Genomic DNA, 21,510 nt, shown 5'->3' on the forward strand with positions numbered 1-21,510 from the left:
GGAACTTGTTCTTACTGTCACTGCTCAGTCCAAGAATATGTGTATTATTATATCATGGGTAGGCAAACTAAGGCCAGGGCGCCGGATCCGGCCCAATCACTTTCTGAATCTGGCCCGCGGACGGTCCGGGAATCAGCGTGTTTTTACATAAGTAGAATGTCCTTTTATTTAAAATGCATCTCTGGGTTATTTGTGGAGCATAGGAATTCGTTCTTTTTCCCCCTTCAAAATATAATCCGGCCCCCCACAAGGTCTGAGGGACAGTGGACCGGCCCCCTGCTGAAAAGGTTTGCTGACCCCTGTATTAGATAGTCCCTTAGCATTTCTAAACTGTCGTCCCCCCCCCCCCCAAGTAACTCAGATATTCTCTCTATAAAAGCAGCTTCAAGGCTATTTTCTCTGAAGGCAGCTGCAATTTCCTAGCGAATTCAAATAGGTAATTAGAGCTCAGGTCACACCTCTCCCTGTGACAGCCTCAGGGCAAGGAAAAGGTAACCCAGAAACAAAGACCACACTCACAGAGCAAAGTGAAATCCACTTATTCCAAGTCTTCAGCTTCGTTTACTGGATCTTGTTCAGCACAAAAATGGACAGAAGCCACAGAGCTTCTTGCAACCCGGAGCAGGATGCTCTATCCTTCAAAGGGCTGGCTCAATATTTGACGACAATTCAATCAGAACCTGACTGAGCTTGCCCAGTGGCTTCTGTTTATTCAAGCATAGGCTGGGAGCCAAAGGCTCTTGAGTCCTCCTCTGGTTGACTCCGGGCGATTTCAAGTTGCAAGTAGCTACCAGGTAATTCGTTGTTTCCCCGCTATTGGAGTAAGGACATATTTCTGTTGCCTGTATATCTTTGCAAGATGCCATGTATAATGTAGGTTTGTTAAACAAAGGCACACAAAAGCTGCCACTCTTTCATAATAAAAATACGTTTGGAAACAAATAATAATAATAATTTATTATTTATACCCCGCCCATCTGGCTGGGTTTCCCCAGCCACTCTGGGCGGCTTTCAACAGAATATTAAAATACAATAGTCTATTAAACATTAAAAGCTTCCCTAAACAGGCCTGCCTTCAGATGTCTTCTAAAAGCCTGGTAGTTGTTTTTCTCTTTGACATCTGGTGGGAGGGCGTTTCACAGGGCGGATGCCACTACCGAGAAGGCCCGCTGCCTGGTTCCCTATAACTTGGCTTCTCGCAGGGAGGGAACCATCAGAAGGCCCTTGGCGCTGGACTTCAGTGTCCAGGCAGAATGATGGGGGTGGAGACGCTCCTTCAGGTATACTGGACCGAGGCCATTTAGGGCTTTAAAGGTCAGCACCAACACTTTGAATTGTGCTCGGAAACATACTGGCTTCCTTTTGTAAAAGTGGAAAGACAATGTATGGAAAATAATGAACTAAATAGGAAACAGGCCGGAGCAGAATGTAAAATATTACTTCACTGATTAATTTGGGGCTCATTCTAACAGTGGGTCTCCAAGGCTGTGAGTCAGTCTACTACTTGTTAGATACTGTAGGTGTTTTCTGGGATGCATTTGCTATGAAAGCCAGACCGGCTTAGTGCAAAAAGCAGTGCAAGCTGGGTCCAGGACTTTTCCATGAATTCACTCTTTGGCCTTGAGTGATCTTTTTCTCTGTCTAAAGCAGAGGAACACGTTTCTGCAAGAACAAACACACTGATATTTGCATAACTCTTTGCAAATGCAAAATGCAATCTAACATGCTCTTCTCTGTGAGTAAGCCCTACTGAACTCAATGGGACTTACTTTGGAGTAAACATACACTCTGTTGCGAACTGCCCTGGGATCTTCGGAGGAAGGGCAGTATACAAATTTAAAATAATAATAATAATAATAATAATAATAATAATAATAATAATAATACCTTGGGCTTGGTTGGAAAAGTACAGCATGAAATATAGTACATGTCCTCAAAAGCAAATAATCAATATGAATAGCAAAAGTCTTTCTTGTTTGGACACTTTATTTTAATCATACTTTTCTATCCCCTTCCTCTCTCTCCCCCATTCCTAGTCCATAATCTTCATTCGGGATCATAATATCCGTGGCCAGGAAGTATCTGCATATATCGATTATGCACACCGGTTAAAGGTGGATGAGTTTGAAGTCTATTTCAGTGGCAAGAAGAAGCTTTTCCCCAGGCGCTCTGATCTGAGGTTGGTTGCTCATTTTCTTCCTATTTATGAAATACAGACGGTTAGCATAGCAAGTTTCCATTGACATCTGTGGGAAGGCCATGACCTGTTCTCAGATCTCTGCCTTTTTAGTTGGAACCATGCATGCCCATAGCCTTCTGGATGATGGCCATTGAAGGTATCGATGTTAATTGTTCATACAACTGAGCTACAAATACAGTGGTACCTTGGGTTAAGTACTTAATTCGTTCCGAAGGCCTGTTCTTAACTTGAAACTGTTCTTAACCTGAAGCACCACTTTAGCTAATGGGGCCTCCTGCTGCCACCACGCCGCTGGAGCACGATTTCTGTTCTCATCCTGAAGCAAAGTTCTTAACCCAAGGTACTATTTCTGGGTTAGCGGAGTCTGTAACCTGAAGCATCTGTAACCTGAAGCGTATGTAACCCGAGGTGCCACTGTAATACAGTAACATGGAAACAACAGTAATCAAATCAAATTAACAGCAACACACAGTCAATTTACATAGTAGCAAATGAGGACAGTCCAAACAACACATTATTAGTTGTTGTTTTTAAAAAGCCCAATGGAAAAAGAACAGGCCTACCAGGAAACCGGAAAATGGGGAGTGAAATACAGTGGTACCTCTGGTTGCGAACGGGATCCATTCCGGAGACCCGTTCGCAACATGAGCAGAACGCAACCCGCTGCGGCGCGTGTGTGCATGTGTGGGTTGCGATTCGCCGCTTCTGCGCATGCGTGTGACGTCATTTTGCGCGTCTGCACATGCAAGAGCGGCGAAACCCGGAAGTAATCCTTTCCAGTACTTCTGGGTCGCCGCAGGACGCAACCTGAAAAAACGTATCATGAAGCAAACATAACACGAGATATGACTGTACAGTTCTCGAGGGAGCTCGTAGCTGCAGCAGTGAATGCCTGCTTACCAACTTAACCTCAGACAGAGACAGGACATGGAACGGAGCCGCTTCTGAAGGTTTAATTGGTGGACAGTCTGATATGGAAACCAGTGGTCCTGTAGCTACCTGGGTCCAAGCCATTTAGGAATTTTGCACTCTGAAAAAAAACACACCAGGGAACAGTATAGCTGGAAGAGTAGTGGAGTAACATCAAGAATGTGGACCAGAAAGCTCTAACGCTTGCTTATGTGTATATGTCTGTTGCTTAATTTCTCATGCACTATTCAACATTTTCCCTGCAATATAATCTGAAGCCCTTCTCCCTGTGCTCCCTTCTCAAGGTGTTCATAGGCTGACAACACAATATTGGGTCTTTTTAGTGGTGGCCTCCCATTGGTGAAATGCTCTCTTTTTTCTCTTGCCCTGGGTTTTTGGCCCTTAATTTGAATGGGGGCAACATGGCTTCTTTTTGGTGGTGTGGGATCTGTAAGTCCTGCCTTTTACCTACTTAGATATATTTGTGGGGGATTTTTTAATTGGTTCTTAACTGATTTTAATGTACTAGATTCAGGTAGGTAGCCGTGTTGGTCTGACACAGTCGAAATAAAATAAAAAAATAGAAAATTGTCCAATAGCACCTTAGAGACCAATTTAGTTGGTTCTGGGTATAAGCTTTCGTCTGAAGAAGTGTGCATGCACACAAAAGCTTATACCCAGAACAAACTTAGTCGGTCTCTAAGGTGCTACTGGACAATTTTCTAAATTTTTTATTGATTTTAATGTAGTCGCGTTGGGTCGCCCTGTGAGAAAGCAACTAACAAGTACAAACAACTAGAGCAACAACCGTTTGGTGACTTGCAGCTGAATGTGTGAACTTAAGTGTACTGGAAAACATTGTGCTTTGAAGTTTGGCAATCTATTTGTGGCATTTTATCTCTGAAAGTAGTTGCACGCATGCATGTCATGACTTAATCCTGCAGCTATGAAGTCTGTGAACTTGCCTTCAAAATACATATTTATTTCATATTCATTTGCCAGAGCCTCAGATCCAATTAAAAGCTTATTCCTGGTTATCAAAAGCCAATGTAAATAGAAATGACCTTGCATATATTTTCAAAAGGCATTCAAGGCAAGCTCCCGCATTGTTGATTCTCTAGGGGAAAGGGAATGTACAACAGAGGTGCAAGCACCAAAGTTGTTTCTCTGTGTGCCCTTGTTGTCCAAATTTAGCATGTAGATGGGATAATCATGAACATGTATTTGATAGAAAAGTATTTGTATTTAAGAGAAGTAGATCAGAGAATGTAAATGAAGAGGAGGTGGTCTTAAAGGTGCAGAAGACCAAAGCCTTGTGCAGGATAAAGCCACAATCCTGATAGGACTGAGTGAAATTATCTGAAAGCAGGGAAGAAACAGTGCAGATGGTGGAGCATTGATCTAATGCAGGCATAGGCAAACTCGGACTTCCAGATGTTTTGAGACTCCAATTCCCATCACCCCTGACCTCTGGCCCTGTTAGCTAGGGATGATGGGAGTTGTAGTGCCCAAACAGCTAGAGGGCCAAGTTTGCCTATGCCGGGTCTAATGTGTTCCCAGCCGTGTGACGTCACACGTGCCGGGCACCCACAATGTTGGCTGGAATCTGGTGTGCCTGTACTGAACCTTGGAAGGCAAGAAGGCAAGAGGGTCATTGTCAGGTTCAGTGTGAGGACCATAGAATATTTAATCCTGTTTATAATCCATAAAGGGACGCGGGTGGCGCTGTGGACCAGCTCTGGGGTGGACCGACTCTGTGGTGACTGACTCTGGGGTTGCGGCGCTCATCTCGCTTTATCAGCCGAGGGAGCCAGCGTACAGCTTCCGGGTCATGTGGCCAGCATGACTAAGCCGCTTCTGGCGAACCAGAGCAGTGCACGGAAACGCCGTTTACCTTCCCGCCGGAGCGGTATCTATTTATCTACTTGCACTTTGACGTGCTTTCGAACTGCTAGGTGGGCAGGAGCAGGGACCGAGCAACAGGAGCTCACCCCGTCGCGGGGATTCGAACCGCCGACCTTCTGGTCAGCAAGCCCTAGGCTCTGTGGTTTAACCCACAGCGCCACCCGCGTCCCCTTGGACGACAGTATATAGGAGTTGAGGATTAGAATCACCCTTTCCACTCACTTTTATCAAGAGACTCTAAGAGACTGGCGTTCCATATGCTTTCTGCTGATGTCATCATTGGCTGATTCTCCTGTCAAAGTTGTATGCCCCGCCCCCCATCCAGCCACATCCAGAGACACTGGGGAGCCCTTTTGTTTGAGTGCTGATGGGTGCAAGAGGTGCTACTATCCTCTTTCTGCTTACACGTCTTGAACTGGAATGACTGTTTAGCAAACGTCTTATCTTCCTAGCTTCTGTTCTTGGCAGCCAACAGTGGGGTACAATTCCCTCTTTGCATTCACCCTTAACTGCTTTGGTTTGTTGTAGCAAGATTAAAGAGAATCATAGAATCATAGAGTTGGAAGAGACCACAAGGGCCATCGAGTCCAACCCCCTGCCAAGCAGGAAACACCATCAGAGCACTCCTGACATATGGTTGTCAAGCCTCTGCTTAAAGACCTCCAAAGAAGGAGACTCCACCACACTCCTTGGCAGCAAATTCCACTGTCGAACAGCTCTTACTGTCAGGAAGTTCTTCCTAATGTTTAGGTGGAATCTTCTTTCTTGTAGTTTGGATCCATTGTTCCGTGTCCGCTTCTCTGGAGCAGCAGAAAACAACCTTTCTCCCTCCTCTATATGACATCCTTTTATATATTTGAACATGGCTCTTCTCCAGGCTAAACATGCCCAGCTCCCTTAGCCGTTCCTCATAAGGCATCGTTTCCAGGCCTTTGACCATTTTGGTTGCCCTCCTCTGGACACGTTCCAGTTTGTCAGTGTCCTTCTTGAACTGTGGTGCCCAGAACTGGACACAGTACTCCAGGTGAGGTCTGACCAGAGCAGAATACAGTGGCACTATTACTTCCCTTGATCTAGATGCTATACTCCTATTGATGCAGCCCAGAATTGCATTGGCTTGCATTGGGTGAGAAACCCAGCACAAACTCATAATGTCCCTGCAGTGCTCTTCTGAATTTGGAAGGTGTCCCCTTTCACATCTTTCTAGCCAAGCGCTTGCCTAGGGTCATTTCTTCTTCTTTTGTCCGTAGTGCCACTCTATGTGGACTGGGGCGCACACATTCACATGCACACGATGTTACCACAGTTCTAGCAAACTTACCAAGCCCCCCCACATGGGCACAGGAACATGGGACAGTAGCAGTTCCAAAAATATTATGGGTGACGTGGTCAGATAAATTGTAAGGTAAAAAGGTAAAGGACCCCTGGACGGTTAAGTCCAGTCAAAGGTGACTAGGGGGTTGTGGCGATCATCTCGCTTTCAAGCCGTTTGTCCACAGACAGCTTTCCGGGTCATGTGGCCAGCAGGACTAAACCACTTCTGGCGCAACGGAACACCATGATGGAAACCAGAGCGCACGGAAACGCTGTTTACCTTCCTGCTGGAGTGGTACCTATTTATCTACTTACACTGGCGTGCTTTCGAACTGCTAGGCTGGCAGGAGCAGGGACAGAGCAATGGGAGCTCACTCCGTTGCGGGGATTCGAACCGCCGACCTTCTGATCGGGAAGCCCAAGAGAGCACAGTGGCAGCAAATGCATCTCATTAAATCAGGGACAGGGAATCTGTGGCCCACCAGACTGTAATTCCCAACATCCCTGACTATTGCCCATGTGGACTGGGGCTAATGGGAGTTGGAGTTCAGCAACATTTGAAAGGCCACAGCTTCCCTGTATTAAGCAGTCTTCCTCTACGTTTCTCTGGTTCCAACTGCTTCTGCAGAAGCAGCTTTTTTCTTGAAAAGATTCTGTCTGAATAATATTGTGCACATGTGCATATAAACTCTCTTTTGGCATTCAGGAGCTTATTGTTGATTAATATACCCGGTCACTGATTAATAATGGTGACGTCTAAAAAAATATGAACATGCCCCAAAACATCAGTATATTTGTCTTTTTGAGATACTGAAGGAGAACTTAATATCTAATTAACAAAAAGAACCAGTCATTGTCAGAAGGAAAGGTGTCTTTGAACATTTTCTCTTAAACTGTTTATAAGAGGGAAACACCAAAAATAGTCTCACAAAAATAAATAGATGTTTCCCTCGCTGGCAGACTTCACTGATCAAAATTTGCTTTTTCCAGTAGGGGAACTGCCACCCCCCTGGAGATTTTGGTTGTCCTCATCTGCACCCTCTCCTGATCCACAGTTTCCTTTTTGAGATGTGGGGACCAGAATCGTGCGCAAATTTCCAAGTGTGACCACATCATTTATTTGTGGTTTTATGATATTGGCTGTTTTATTTTGGATTTGTTTCCCAGTGATTCCTAGCATGGAATTGGCCTTTTCTCAGTTGCACCACTCAGGGTTCGCATTTCCACTGAGCTATCCACCATGACCTCAATATCCCTTCCTTCCTCAGCCACTGCCAGCCCAGACCCCATTAGTGTATATATGCAGTTGGGGGATTTCTTTGCCCCCAGATCCATCAGTGGACACTTACTTGCATCGAACCACATTTGCAATTTTATTGACTGTTCATTCAGATTGAAGATTCCACAGAGGAAAGTGGGGTTGAGACAGATATGTGCTTGTTCCGGTTATACACACTTTGACTTAGTACCAGGAGTGTATGGTGATGAATGGTTCTGCAAAAGATTTAGAATCATAGAATTGCAGTGTTTGAAAGGATCCCAAGGGTCAGTTCTTCCAATTCCCTGCAATGCAAAAATCTCAGCTAAAGCATCCATGACAGATGGCCATCCAACCGCTGCTTAAAAGCTCCAAGGAAGGAGAGTCCGCCACTTCCTGAGGGAGTTGGTCCCACTGTCAAGCAGCTCTTGTTCAGTTTCTGTTAATTGGTTCTCGTGGGAAACTTGCAGATTCTAGCTTCGCACAATTAACTCAGGCTGGTGTCAATTTACTCTTGGCAGAAAGCCCAGGTCTGCTTGACCTAGAAACTACTCACTCTGATTGGTTAACGACCAGCACTCAACTCTGTTATCAAGGGATTGCTAGCTCAGTTTGAAGTGAGGTGTTGTTAGGAGTAGAAGTGCTGTGTATGGTTATGAGAGAGAGAGAGAGAAAGAGAGGGTTTATTTTGCTTTGTTTTGTATGCAGAAACTCTGCTGGTTTTATTTTCTCCTTTTAATAAATCCTGTAAATAGTTATTCTGAGTCTAGCTGACTTGTCATTACTGCCGCAACTAGCTTCCTCGCTGTGCAGGAAAACTCTGCTACGTTTGGGCTAAAGCCAATAGGGCTATGCCTGACACTTCAAAGTTCCATGAGGTTATGGGCATTGTGCTGCCAGCCTGAGTTGCGGTGGTGTCAGCATCAACGGCGTTGGTTCCAGTAGTTCCAGAAGTTGTTGTTCTCTGGCTGGTTCCTGACCGTGGTGAGCTGGTGACGCAGCGGACACAAGGACAACAGCTGCAGCGTGTGAGTGCTGGGTGCTGTGGTTCCTGTTTTCTCTCTCGGTGGTCGTGAGTAGCTGGTTCCGGGTTCCAGGGACATCGCTCTCAAGATGGCCTCACAACCAGTTCAGATGGCTTTTGAGCGTCTGAATGACTCCAATTACTTGCTGTGGTCGGAACGCATGCAGGCAGTGCTGCAGAGGGATCGTCTCTGGCAAGTGGTGAGTAAGTTTCCTGTGAAGCCTGATGATGAAGACCTCGATAAAGACCAAAGAGCAAGGGCCACAATTGTCTTGGGGCTGGAAGATTCCCAGTTGCCGTATGTGAGGGGAATCAAGACAGCTAGAGGTGTGTGGCAAGCACTTAAAGAACTCCATGTGCGTGAGACAGCGGTTTCCAAGCTGTTCATTCGCAAGGCATTGTACAAGGCAATGTTACAGCCTGGGGTTACAATGCAGGAACACCTACACAGTTTACAGTTAAAGTTTGTTGCGCTACAGGAAAGAGACTGTGCGTTAGACCAGCAGGAGAAGGTGGCTATTATTTTGAGTTCTCTCCCGGAAAGCTGGGATAATTTAGTTTTGTCTCTAGAAGGCATGCAGGAGCATGATTTATCCGTCAGTTACGTTACTGGGCGTTTGATTGAAGAATGGCAGAAGAGGCAAGAAAGGTCGTTGGCTGCAGAGGCTTCTACAGGCGGGCGGTTTGGAAGGAGTTCTCATGCCGTGCCAGAGGTGGAGCGAAAGCAGCGTACCAGTGAGGAGTCAGCGTTTGCTGTTAGGCGTTGTTTCCAATGTGGGTCTTCAGCGCATCTGAAACGACAATGTCCGGAGTTGGTCAAGTCTCAGTTGCCGGTGCAGGAGCAGAGACGAGATCAGCAGCAGCAGCAGCGTAAAAGGAAATTCTTCAAACGAAAACAGTCAGCTCAGCTGGTGACCGGCGAGGTCAAGATTGCTGATGAGAAACAAGCGGTCTGGGTGGTCGATTCGGGAGCATCTCGCCACATCGTGAATTCAGATGAATTGTTTGTTTCCAAGAACTCAGCACAGCGCAGCCAGGTGGCTCTAGCAGACGGAAGTACTTCCGAAGTGATTTCGGGGGGTGCAGTTTTTGTTCCTTGTCTTCGTGAATGCCTGCAAAATGTACTTTGTGTGCCGTCATTAAGGAGCAATCTGATGTCTGTAGATTGTTTGCTAAAAGCTGGGTTTAAAGTGTATTTTGAAGGAGACAGTTGCATTATTAAGAAGGCTGGTGAGATTTTAGGCACTGCTAAGTCAGAGGGAGGCTTGTTTTGGCTTAAAGCAGGATCTCAAGTTGCAGCAGTAGTCAGTAAATCTCAGCCTGCAGTGAATAACAAAGCTATACATGACAACTGTGTGCACTTATTGCATAGGAAAATGGGGCATGCTTGCTGGAAAAGTGTACTAAAAATGTCTGAATTGGCTGATGGGGGTAATTTAAAGAGTTGTAACAAGTACCTTGATTGTAATGTTTGTAAAAAGGTTAAAACCCACAGAGTCTCTTACCCCAGAAGTGACAGAGTTAGTGAGTCACCGCTACAGCTGGTTCACATGGACGTAATTGGCCCATTTGCTGTAAGCAGGGGTGGATCGCGCTTTTCACTAACAATTGTGGATGACGCCACACGTTATTCTTGGGTTTTTCCCATGAAGAATAAGGGTGATGTGTTCACTAAGTTTAAAGGCTGGGTGGCATCTGTGGAAAGATTTCTGTCCATTAAACTCAAAAGGATTCAGACGGACAGAGGTGGCGAATTTATGTCAAATGCCTTTAAAGATTGGTTACAAAAGCGTGGCATTGGGCATAGAAAAACGAACGTTTTTTCCCCAGAGGAGAATGGCGTTGCAGAACGAAAAAACAGATCTTTACAAGATATGATGTTTGCCATGCTTGATGATGCTGATCTACCCATGTCTTATTGGGGGGAGAGCATGCTCACCGCGTGTTATCTCCAAAACAGGCTCTTTCATCAAACAATAGGTACAACCCCGTACTTTAAATTGTTTCAGAAAAAACCCAAAATTGACCATTTGCATGTGTTTGGATCAAAGGCCTGGGTATTAATTCCAAAACAAATGAGGAAGAAGGGAGATCCTAAGACCAAACAGTTAGTGTTTGTGGGTTACCAGGAGCTGGGAAAAGGTTTCCGCTTTGCTGAAGGGACAAATGGCATTGTGATCTCCAGGAATGCCAGTTTTTGTGAACATAGTGGCTGGGAGAGACTACATGCCAATACTGAGGTTTGGTTTGAACCTTCCCAAGAGCTTCATGACTCTGAAGGTAGACACAGGAAGTCAGAGTCTGAGGGGGAGGAAAGTTCAGATAAGAGCTCTCAAGAAAGTGGAGTTAGCCAAAGACCAGTTGCTAAGCAACAAAAGAGAGGTCGTAGTTCTGAGGAGGAAAGTGGGTCAGAAGAAAAATTTTCTCCCAGAAGATCTAAAAGACAAAACAAAGGAGTGCCTCCGGTGCGTTTTTCTCCAGATACTGCAAATGTGTTTAGTGTAAGTGCAGAACCCAAGAGTTTTCAGGATGTGTTAAAGTTACCAAAAGAGGAGGCAGAGCTCTGGAAACAGGCAATGGAGGAAGAGATGTCCTCTCTGAATGAGCACAAGGTCTTTACACCAGTAGCAGCGCCTGAGGGGGCAAAGATTGTAGGCTGCAGGTGGGTGTACAAACTTAAACCTCTGGTGACAGGAGAGTACAAGTACAAAGCTCGTTTAGTGGCTCAAGGATATTCTCAGAGGCCTGGAAAAGATTATGACGAGACTTTTTCCCCTACTGCTAAGGGAGACAGTGTAAGGCTGATTTTAACGCTTGGAGCAAAGAGAAAACTCCTGTTAAACCATTTTGACATTCAGACTGCATATTTACATGCATCAATATCAGAAGACCTGTATCTAGCCGAACCGCCTGGTTATGAGACAGGTTCCAATAGAGTGTTAAAATTAAACAAAGCTCTATATGGTCTCAAACAGGCTGCAAGATCTTGGAACAAATGTTTCCATGAGGCCTTAGTGTCATTTGGTTTCAAGCAGAGTACAGCTGACAATTGTGTTTATGTACGTGGTACAGGCAGTGATCAAGAGTTTTGTCTGATTTATGTAGATGATGTTTTGTATGCATGCAAAACAGATAAACAAACTAAAAGGTTTGCCAAACAATTGTCCAGTAAGTTCAAAGTGAAAGACTTAGGCCCGGTTAGGACATATCTAGGGTTGGAAGTGTGCTGGGCCCAAGATGGCAGCTGCTTAATTAGTCAGCAGAACAAAGTTAAACAACTACTGACTACATACAGGATGCAGGATTGCAAAGGGGCAGTGGTGCCTATGGATCCAGGTTTCATAAAAACACTTCATATAGATGAGAGTCCTGAATTTGAACATCCTGATGTATATCACTCTGTAATTGGAAGTTTATTGTATATAGCACAGTGGTCCAGACCTGATATTAGCTATGCAGTAGGCATATTAAGTAGATTGGTCTCAAAACCCACACTAAATGCCTGGAAAGGGGTAAAACAAGTTCTGAGATATCTCAAACAGACAATTGGCTATATGTTACAATTAAATTCTTCAGAGGATGAAATGTTGAGTTGCTACTGTGATAGTGACTGGGGAAATTTGCCGGATAGAAAATCTGTCACAGGACTAGTCATAATGGTCGGTGGAGCTTTAATCAGCTGGCGGTCACGCAAGCAAGACGTTGTAAGTGTGTCATCAACGGAATCAGAGTACGCCGCATTGAGTGAATTGTGCAACGAGGTGATTTATTTCAAGCATTTGTTAGCAGATTTAAATGTAAATTGTGGAGAACCAGTACAAGTTTACATTGATAATCAAGCTTGTATAACCTTAAGTAAAACAGAGGGTTTCAAATCACGTTCCAAACATATCTCTGTAAAATACCAAAATGTACGTTGCTGTGTACAAGACAATGTAATCACCTGTACTTATGTATCAAGTGAAGAAAATGTAGCAGATGTGTTAACTAAACCATTGGCAAAGATAAAGAACAAGCGAATGTGCAAGGGTTTAGGTTTGCTGGAAAAATGATCTCCTACATAGGTGTATTTGGTGTTAATTGTTCAGCAGAATCTGTGAGGGGGTGTTCAGTTTCTGTTAATTGGTTCTCGTGGGAAACTTGCAGATTCTAGCTTCGCACAATTAACTCAGGCTGGTGTCAATTTACTCTTGGCAGAAAGCCCAGGTCTGCTTGACCTAGAAACTACTCACTCTGATTGGTTAACGACCAGCACTCAACTCTGTTATCAAGGGATTGCTAGCTCAGTTTGAAGTGAGGTGTTGTTAGGAGTAGAAGTGCTGTGTATGGTTATGAGAGAGAGAGAGAGAAAGAGAGGGTTTATTTTGCTTTGTTTTGTATGCAGAAACTCTGCTGGTTTTATTTTCTCCTTTTAATAAATCCTGTAAATAGTTATTCTGAGTCTAGCTGACTTGTCATTACTGCCGCAACTAGCTTCCTCGCTGTGCAGGAAAACTCTGCTACGTTTGGGCTAAAGCCAATAGGGCTATGCCTGACACTTCAAAGTTCCATGAGCTCTTACTGTCAGGAAATTCTTCCTGATGTTTAGTTGGAATCTCCTTCTTGTAACCTGAAACCATTGGTTCGAGTCCTACCCTCCAGAGCAGGAGGAGACAAGCTTGCTCCATCTTCCATGTGACAGTGCTTGAGATATTTGAAGATGGCTATCATATCTCCCAGTCTCCTCATCCATTCTGAAGGAAATCAGACCTGAGTGCTCACTGGAAGGACAGATCATGAAGTTGAGGCTCCAGTACTTTGGCCACCTCATGAGAAGAGAAGACTCCCTGGAAAAGACCCTGATGTTGGGAAAGATTGAGGGCACAAGGAGAAGGGGACGACAGAGGACGAGATGGTTGGACAGTGTTCTCGAAGCTACTAACATGAGTTTGACCAAACTGCGGGAGGCGGTGGAAGACAGGAGTGCCTGGCGTGCTCTGGTCCATGGGGTCACGAAGAGTCGGACACGACTAAACGACTAAACAACAACAACATCATATCTCCCAGTCTCCTCTTTTCCAGGCTAAACATACCCAGCTTCTTCTTCTTTTTATTTTTTATTTAAAAAATTAACAATTTCAACACAACAAATTATCAAAACAAATCAACTTCATTATTTGTCCCCTTTTTTTTGCCCCCACCTCCCCAACGAACCCTCCCTCCCTCTCCCCCAAAACTTCCCTCAGCTCCTCTCTCTGATTTCTCAACTCATGTTGTTCTCTGCATACTGTCAAATTGTATACATCCTTATATTATCTATCTACTGTATTAACCCTCAATAAATTGGTGTAAGTTTATTCAAAACCGGCCAAGGAGTCCGGGTCATTTTGTTGTCTTTTTAAATAATTTGTAAAAAGTTCCCATTCTTCTTTGAAGTCACAGTTGTCCTTATCTCACAATTTGCATGTCAGTTTCGCCAGTTCTGCATAGTTCATCCATTTCTCTTGCCACTGTTCTTTTGTCGGGGTTTCCTCCTTCTCCCATCCTTGTGCTATCAAGACTCTTGCTGCTGTTGTAGCATACACAAATAAACATACCCAGCTTCTTCAACTGTTCCTCATAAGGCTTGAGGCCTCAAAACTCATAAAGCCTCAAAACTCATGGGAATTTTGTTCGTTTGTTCGTATGTACAAAATTAACACACACACACATACACAAAGATATATATTCTTTTGGCATACAATGCCCTTGCCATCCCAGTGTAATTTTAGACAGTTCTGGTGTTTGTGGTTTTCAAATGTGGTGTTTCAAGGATCCGGAACACGCCCTTTCCACTTCCTCTCCTTGCCACATTCATTGGTAAACAGAAACCTTTGTATTTAGCTGAACTTTTACAGTATTTTCATTTAACCCGGGGAATATGATAAGTAGCCGTCCTTGCAGACAAGTGGTGGACAGCAACAAAAAAATGCCCTCACACTCCAAGAAGAAGAAGAAGCTCTAGTGTAAAGTATTTGTGTGTTTTCTGAGGGCTCTGTTTCAGCATACCTTCAGGATATTTCCCTTGCTAATGAACTCATGTGTGTCTGATATAAAAATGACTGATGCTGAAAGGATATTCTAAAGTAAGACTTCCATCAGTGATAGGATAAACCAGTAATATTAAGGTCACGATGGAAACACAAGGTTCAAATGGGTCTTTTGCTCTTATGACACTCAGAATTATAATCTGGACATAGAACCCAAAATGGTGGGGATTTTTTCCCCTTTCCAGCAGGGTTCCTACTCCTTCTTAATGACATGCTCTTGGGAAAGTATTTCCTTTTTAGCCACATTAAATTTGTTGCCCTTTAATTTCACTGGATGCTTTTCTATGCTTATAGCTACGGAGGATGCATAGGTCTTTTGGCTGAAAGTTTATAGCAGGGCAGACCAACTTCTGGATTCTTGTGGCTGCTCTGTCCTCTGGTCTATGGTCCAGATGCCAGATGTGTGTTTTGTCACACGGCCTAAACATCTTACGGTTGGTTGGGCTATGTAATAAAGCTGGCACCATTTTAGAACAAGGACTTCGCTGTTCAAGAACACAGACTCCCGCAGAGAGCAGGTTTGAACCCTCCACTCCTTATGGGTAGGGACCAGTCATACCTGTTCTTTGCAAAGTATTTAGTAGTAGTAATAGTAGTACAGTATAATCTCTCCTATAATTTTCACATATTTCTAAGACCACACCAGTTGTGTTTGTTTGTACAGTCATACCTGAAGTAGCTTCGGGATGAGTATTTTCGGGTTGCGCTCCACAGCGACCCGGAAGTAACGGAGCACGTTACTTCCAGGTTTCGCCGCTCACGCATGCACAGATGCTCAAAATGATGTCATGCGCGGAAGCGACGAATCGCGACCTGTGCATGCGCAAACACGGTTTGTGTTCGCTTCAGGATATGAACAGGGCTCTGAAACGGATCCCGTTCGCATCCAGAGGTACCACTGTATATGTGCCATTTTAAATTGCCTACTTGCTTAACACAGCTTGAGAAATATAACCCTCTCTCTCTCTCTCTCTCTCTCTCTCTCTCTCTCTCTCTCCATCCTCTTTCCAATTTGTAATGGAATCCATCATATCTTTTGGAATCTTGATTTTAAGACGCCACAGTGGAGCATCTAGCCACAAGCTTTGGAAATTTCTTCCAATGGTTAATTAGCCTCGCTACTAGGCATTGCTGATTTCCCCATCTAGCTATCAGATTTTGTCCAGCTTTTCTTTATCTGCTTGCTTAAAACAGTTCTGTGCCATCAACTGTGATCACTTGCCTAGATAAGATTAATCACAACCTGACCTTCCCTTCCCTTCAGTAAGCTAATTAGATTGAACTCTCTTAAACTCTCAAATCAGACGCCTGCACAAAGAATCCAGGCACCATGACACTTAATTATTATTACAACACATACAAACCACAGCAACATTAAGGCTTTCTTTCAGACAGGAGCACATGACCGGTGAGTTTGACAATGATACCAGGGAAGGACCTAGAAAACATAATTCGTCAGTCTGTGAACACATAGAAAAGTGATTATTAATTGACTGAATATGCTGAATTAGACAATTTATCGGGGGGGAAATAAAAAATAAACTGAGAACTGAATTTGTATCAAAATGGGAGGCCTTCAGAACATATCTTAAACAAAATTATACCACGTTAAGATCTGTAGCAGCTTTTGTGTGATCCCGGTAGTTTTTAGCAATTGCTTATATAAACATAAATAGATATATACATTGTGAAAATATTAACACAAAAAATTGTATTTTGGTATGGCAGTAAAGATATGTAAAAATGAATAAATGGGAGGTTGGGTATAAAAGATAATGAATTTTTTATTTTTATTGTAACATGAAATTGCAATCACAAATTTATGTCAAACTTTTCATCTTAATAACAGATTGTGTAAGTTTTATTATTTTTATTTTCCCTCCCCCTCTTAAGTTGTACCCTTTTTCGGTATTGTTTTTTGTATTATTTTTCTTGTTATGTAACAAGCAAGGGAAAAAATAAAAATTATATAAAGAGAAGAAGAAAAAGAAAAAAAGAAAAATGATTATTAAGACCCAGTAAGGGTTTCTCAAAAATAAGTTATGTCAAACGAATCTCATTTCTTTTTTCGATGGAGTTACAAGCTTGGTGGATCAGGGGAATGCTGTGGGCATAGCGTATCTTGATTTCACTAAGGCTTTTTGACAAAGCCCCCCATAATATTTTTCTCACATCCCAGATTGCAATGCCACCATCAAACTAAATGTCTCTGACATGCCACATATCGGCACCATTATTGAGGGAGTAGGTGGCAGCTCAGCACAGTGCTGGGTGATCTGGATTCTACCTGAAACTTTATTTTGAAACTGGGTGTCTAGCTGAAACTTTAGCAAAGGTGGCAGCTGAGGCCCTTCCTCTTACAGTCTCTCACCCTGTCGCCACAGAAGCAGACGGCATTATTCTAATCGGATCAATCTTGTACATGACATTACAAGATATTTCCTCATACTGGGAGAGGCGTATGCCAGCTAGGAGATGGCATGGAGAAAACTGTGATTCAGAGTGTGACTCTTCTCTGACTGAACTTGCAGGGTTTCCCTTGCCAGCTATAGTACATAGAACATGGCACTCATAGGGTGCTTTCTCCTGCCACCCTTGACAGCAGGAGTGTGTGCCCCTCTACCACTTTTTTACCAGTAGAACTGTATCACTAGATCACTTCTGCCACTACCCTTGGTCATGCCGCCGCATGATTTCTGTTCTCATCCTGAAGCAAAGTTCTTAACCCGAGGTACTATTTCTGGGTTAGCGGAGTCTGTAACCTGAAGCATCTGTAACACAAGGTACCACTGTATAGAACTGGGCATCTGTAGTAGAACTGTGAGAAGATTCATTTTTCGCTGTGGAAATTAAGGCATCCTGGTTGTCTCAGATTTCCCCATTCTGTGGGATAATTTCTTCCCTCCGAGGCTGTCAGAAGACATTAAACCATATGTTAAGAGTGCCACCCAGGCCAGGTTCTCCTTCCCAACAGAGAAAGAAAGATTTGGACAATTAAGAATTTAATGTAATAGTCATATTTTAAATCCTTTGGGCAATTCCAAAGGGTCTTGCATTTGATGTATATGGTTCCTTGGGCTTCATTTTCCGTGGTATAACACTCCTTTATCAAGGGAGCATTATTTATGTGCTGTAATATTCATTTGGTTCTAGCCTGTTAAAGGAAATGACTTTATTAGCACAGGCATTTGAACTGAAACACGGGCCTGGAGTCTGGGCTGTAATTTAATCCATTTCTCCTCTGCTAATTTGTGTAATCTGAGTGGGTACAAGTACAATTCTGTTTTGTCAAAGAGAATACAATGTTTGCTTGGACACCTTCAATGTCGCTTGGAGACCTTCGGGTGACAGGCAACTAATAAGTCAAAGAAATGAAATGAAATGAAATCATATCCCCTTTCTTTCCCCCTCAAAAGAACCCCTTATTTGAATATGTCATTTATTTATTTATTTGTTTTTTTCATGTACCACCATCACCAGTAGGCCCCATAACAGATTACATCAATTAAAATATAGAGCAATGGGATAAAAAAGCAAATGGAATAAAAGCAATTCCATAACTCTTATCGCACAGAAGGGGGGGCAGCAAAACAGCATTAAATTGTCCATCAGTTCCATGAAAACCCAATTGTAAAAAGCTGAGAATTCTTCACCCCACGTATTCTCCAAAGGTGTGTCTTGACCTGTTTCCTAAAAGTTTGATGAAGAGGCCAGGCACACCTTGGCAAAATGCCCGGGAAGGCCGCCAACCTCCCAAGACACCGGGGCGTCTCTCCGGTGGACACACTCTGGCTATAAATCTCCCTCAGTCCAGAGAGACTGGTAATAAGCGACCCCTCCCTTCTGCAAGGAGCACACTTTTCTTCTGGCATCTCACTGCAGAAGAAAGAGTCAATCAGTAGCTCTAAACTACTTTATTTTACTGAGACTTCATCAGCATGTCTGTGCTCTCTCAGCACCAGTACAGAAGAGCATCACAAACAGAAGTGAAACTAACTTCCAACTTCCAACAGTATTGAGACTTCCTGTCTCACGTTCTCTCAGACACTCACATGATATACACACAAAACATAGTGCTACTACTGGAGCAGCACGGATGGATAAAAACCCTAACTGGGGAACAGGATTAAATTGTCCATTAATTCAATGAAACCCCAATTGTAAAAAGCTGAGAATTCTTCACCCACGTATTCTCCAAAGGTGTGTCTTGACCTCTTTCCTAAAAGTTTGATGAAGAGGCCAGGCACACCTTGGCGAGGAGAGAATTCCATAGATATGGAGCCACCTTGTATCAGACCGACTCATGCTCAGTTGCCTTCTTCCTCCTCTACAATGAATAGTATAATTCTTCTTATCATTATGTTGTTGTTGTTGCTTAGTCATTTAGTCGTGTCCGACTCTTCGTGACCCCATGGACCAGAGCACGCCAGGCACTCCTGTCTTCCACTGCCTCCCGCAGTTTGGTCAGACTCATGCTGGTAGCTTCGAGAACACTGTTCAACCATCTTGTCTTCTGTCGTCCCCTTCTCCTTGTGCCCTCAATCTTTCCCAACATCAGGGTCTTTTCCAGGGATCTTATCTTTATAGAAGAAGAAGAAGAGTTTGGATTTGATACCCCGCCTTTCACTCCCCTTCAGGAGTCTCAAAGCGGCTAACATTCTCCTTTCCCTTCCTCCCCCTCAACAAACACTCTGTGAGGTGAGTGAAGCTGAGAGACTTCAAAGAAGTGTGACTGGCCCAAGGTCACCCAGCAGCTGCATGTGGAGGAGCGGAGACGCGAACATGGTTCCCTAGATTACGAGACTACCGCTCTTAACCACTACACCACACTGGCTCTCTTATACTGAGTGTCAACACACTTTCGGCCAGTCCAGCATTTCTTCTGGTTGGTTGATTTGCCCCAGGTCAACCTCCTCTCTGCGCCCCAGACAGAAACAGTGACACACCTGCTGGGAAGTTAACAGAGTGTCTCCACCCTGCCCAGTGGCCACTTCTGCATGTTTCTTCCTTCTGCAGAATCTAATGGATGGCCTCTATGTCATACATCGTAAACAGAAACAAAGTCAAGTCCCACCAAACTAAGAGAGGTGATTGTGAACAAACTGAGATCTGAACTTCCAAATAATGCAAATTGACTTAACATAAAGCTGGTAGTGTGGAAGTGTTTTACTAATATGAACAATTATAAGCAGGCAAAATATTTAAAAATAATCCACTTGGCTCAATAAATACAAAATGAAATAGAACCAAACCTGTTCTGACCCTGTGTTCTTCCTTGTATACCAAGTTTTGATCCCAACTTGTACATCATCAGCTTTATTTCACAAATTGCAGCACTGAGATCTTTTCTGATCTAGCAGTCTTAAATCCAACAGCAAGACAATACTCAGGGAGACAGATTACCATTATTATGAGTGGCAATATGGGTCCCAGTCCTTATTACACAAAGCTGATAAAGCGCTTAGTTAACTTGTTACGGTGAATACTAGGAATTACTGCTGATGAAACAGCCGTTGCCTCTTTGAAATGAAATATATACAGCAATCAGCTAATTGAGAAGCCCAGCAAAACTAGACTAGCTACTTTCCAAGTACAGTTCCAGATATTTCGTAACAAAAAATTCAAGTGGTGAAATTTTCAGACTCGGCATTTGGGCCCACCAGTCAGGCCCTTGACCTTCTCCCTACCAAGAGTGACATCGTGAGGCTGTTCACATGACTCCACATAAGTTTGTTGTGTGTGAATGGGGAAAGGCTGGGATTGCAACATCAAACCCTGCCATGGGCACATCAACATCATCATCATTTTTAATTTGTATACCGTCTTTCTATCTCACAATACTCAAGGCTGTTTACAAGCTGAAGAAACAGAAAATGTACGTCTTATAACTAATGCAATACAAAAATGTGATAATAAAATATAGCTTTAAAATAAGCATCAAATTGTTACATCTATCGTTTTGTGTTTGGACCATTTGGCAAGGCCTCACTGTCATTGCCTTAGGATTTTCCCAGAGTTTCCCCCTGAAGTTCTGATGGGGCGGATTGTGCTGATGACTGAGAGGAGAATACCTATTTGGACCAATGCAGATATAAAATATTATGTCCGCCGTGAATTAAATAGTTAGACCATTCAGCAATGTCATACATTCTTTAATCTCTCTAATATTTTTTTTCTGACTTCTTTCCAAAATCAAAAGCAACCCAATGAAACATGGTTGGTATCAGGCCAAGGGTTTTTATTCTTTTTTATTTTATTTTTAATAATGGGCATCCAAGAGAAGAAGCGGTTTAAGAGATTGTGGGAGGGAGGGAGGGATGGAGGGAAGCAGTTGTTTCCAGAATTAAGAAATGCTACTTAATTCTTCTCATTGATAGGGCATTTCCACAATGATTTTTGCTCTTTTTACGAGGAGTTCTGGGAAAGGATCCCTCCTCCTCCACTCCCACCTAATTAGTATCCAGAGAATATGGATTTAGAATGAAATTCCAACTTGCTCTAGTAACAAGTTTTGGAAATGAAACAGCAGAGCAGAGATCCAAGCTGGCGGGCAGACCAGGCCAGGAACGCATTTTTCTGTCCTGCGTCTGGGTGATGCACCTGCGTCTATACATTACAGCCACCACAGTGTGTGTGGGGGGGGAGGGGAAATCCCTGAATGCTGCTTCTCATTACATCCCTGGATCAAAATGTTCCTAGTAACAATGTGGTCGGAGGCCAGTTTTCTCTGCAGCACTGGTATGCCCCGATGTTTGCGGGATGCCGATTCAGAAACGCTGTGAGGGGTTCAGACGCTAAGATAAACGTCTGGTTCTTTGGATTTATTATTGCG

The 21,510-nt window shown here is 43.6% G+C and overlaps 1 protein-coding gene across 2 annotated transcripts in view; it reads left to right on the top strand.

Moving 5' to 3' along the window:
• The window catches only part of CFAP299 (cilia and flagella associated protein 299), a 345,532-nt gene that overhangs the window by 289,150 nt on the left and 34,872 nt on the right, over window positions 1–21,510 (top strand). For both annotated transcript variants that reach the window (XM_028743975.2, XM_028743976.2), the window contains exon 4: window positions 2,037–2,179. In XM_028743975.2, coding sequence (XP_028599808.1) covers window positions 2,037–2,179 — 143 coding nt within the window. The remainder of the gene's footprint in view (window positions 1–2,036; window positions 2,180–21,510) is intronic.

This window comes from Podarcis muralis, chromosome 9, assembly GCF_964188315.1.
Source record: "Podarcis muralis chromosome 9, rPodMur119.hap1.1, whole genome shotgun sequence".
In the NCBI taxonomy this organism is placed as follows: Eukaryota; Metazoa; Chordata; class Lepidosauria; order Squamata; family Lacertidae; genus Podarcis; species Podarcis muralis.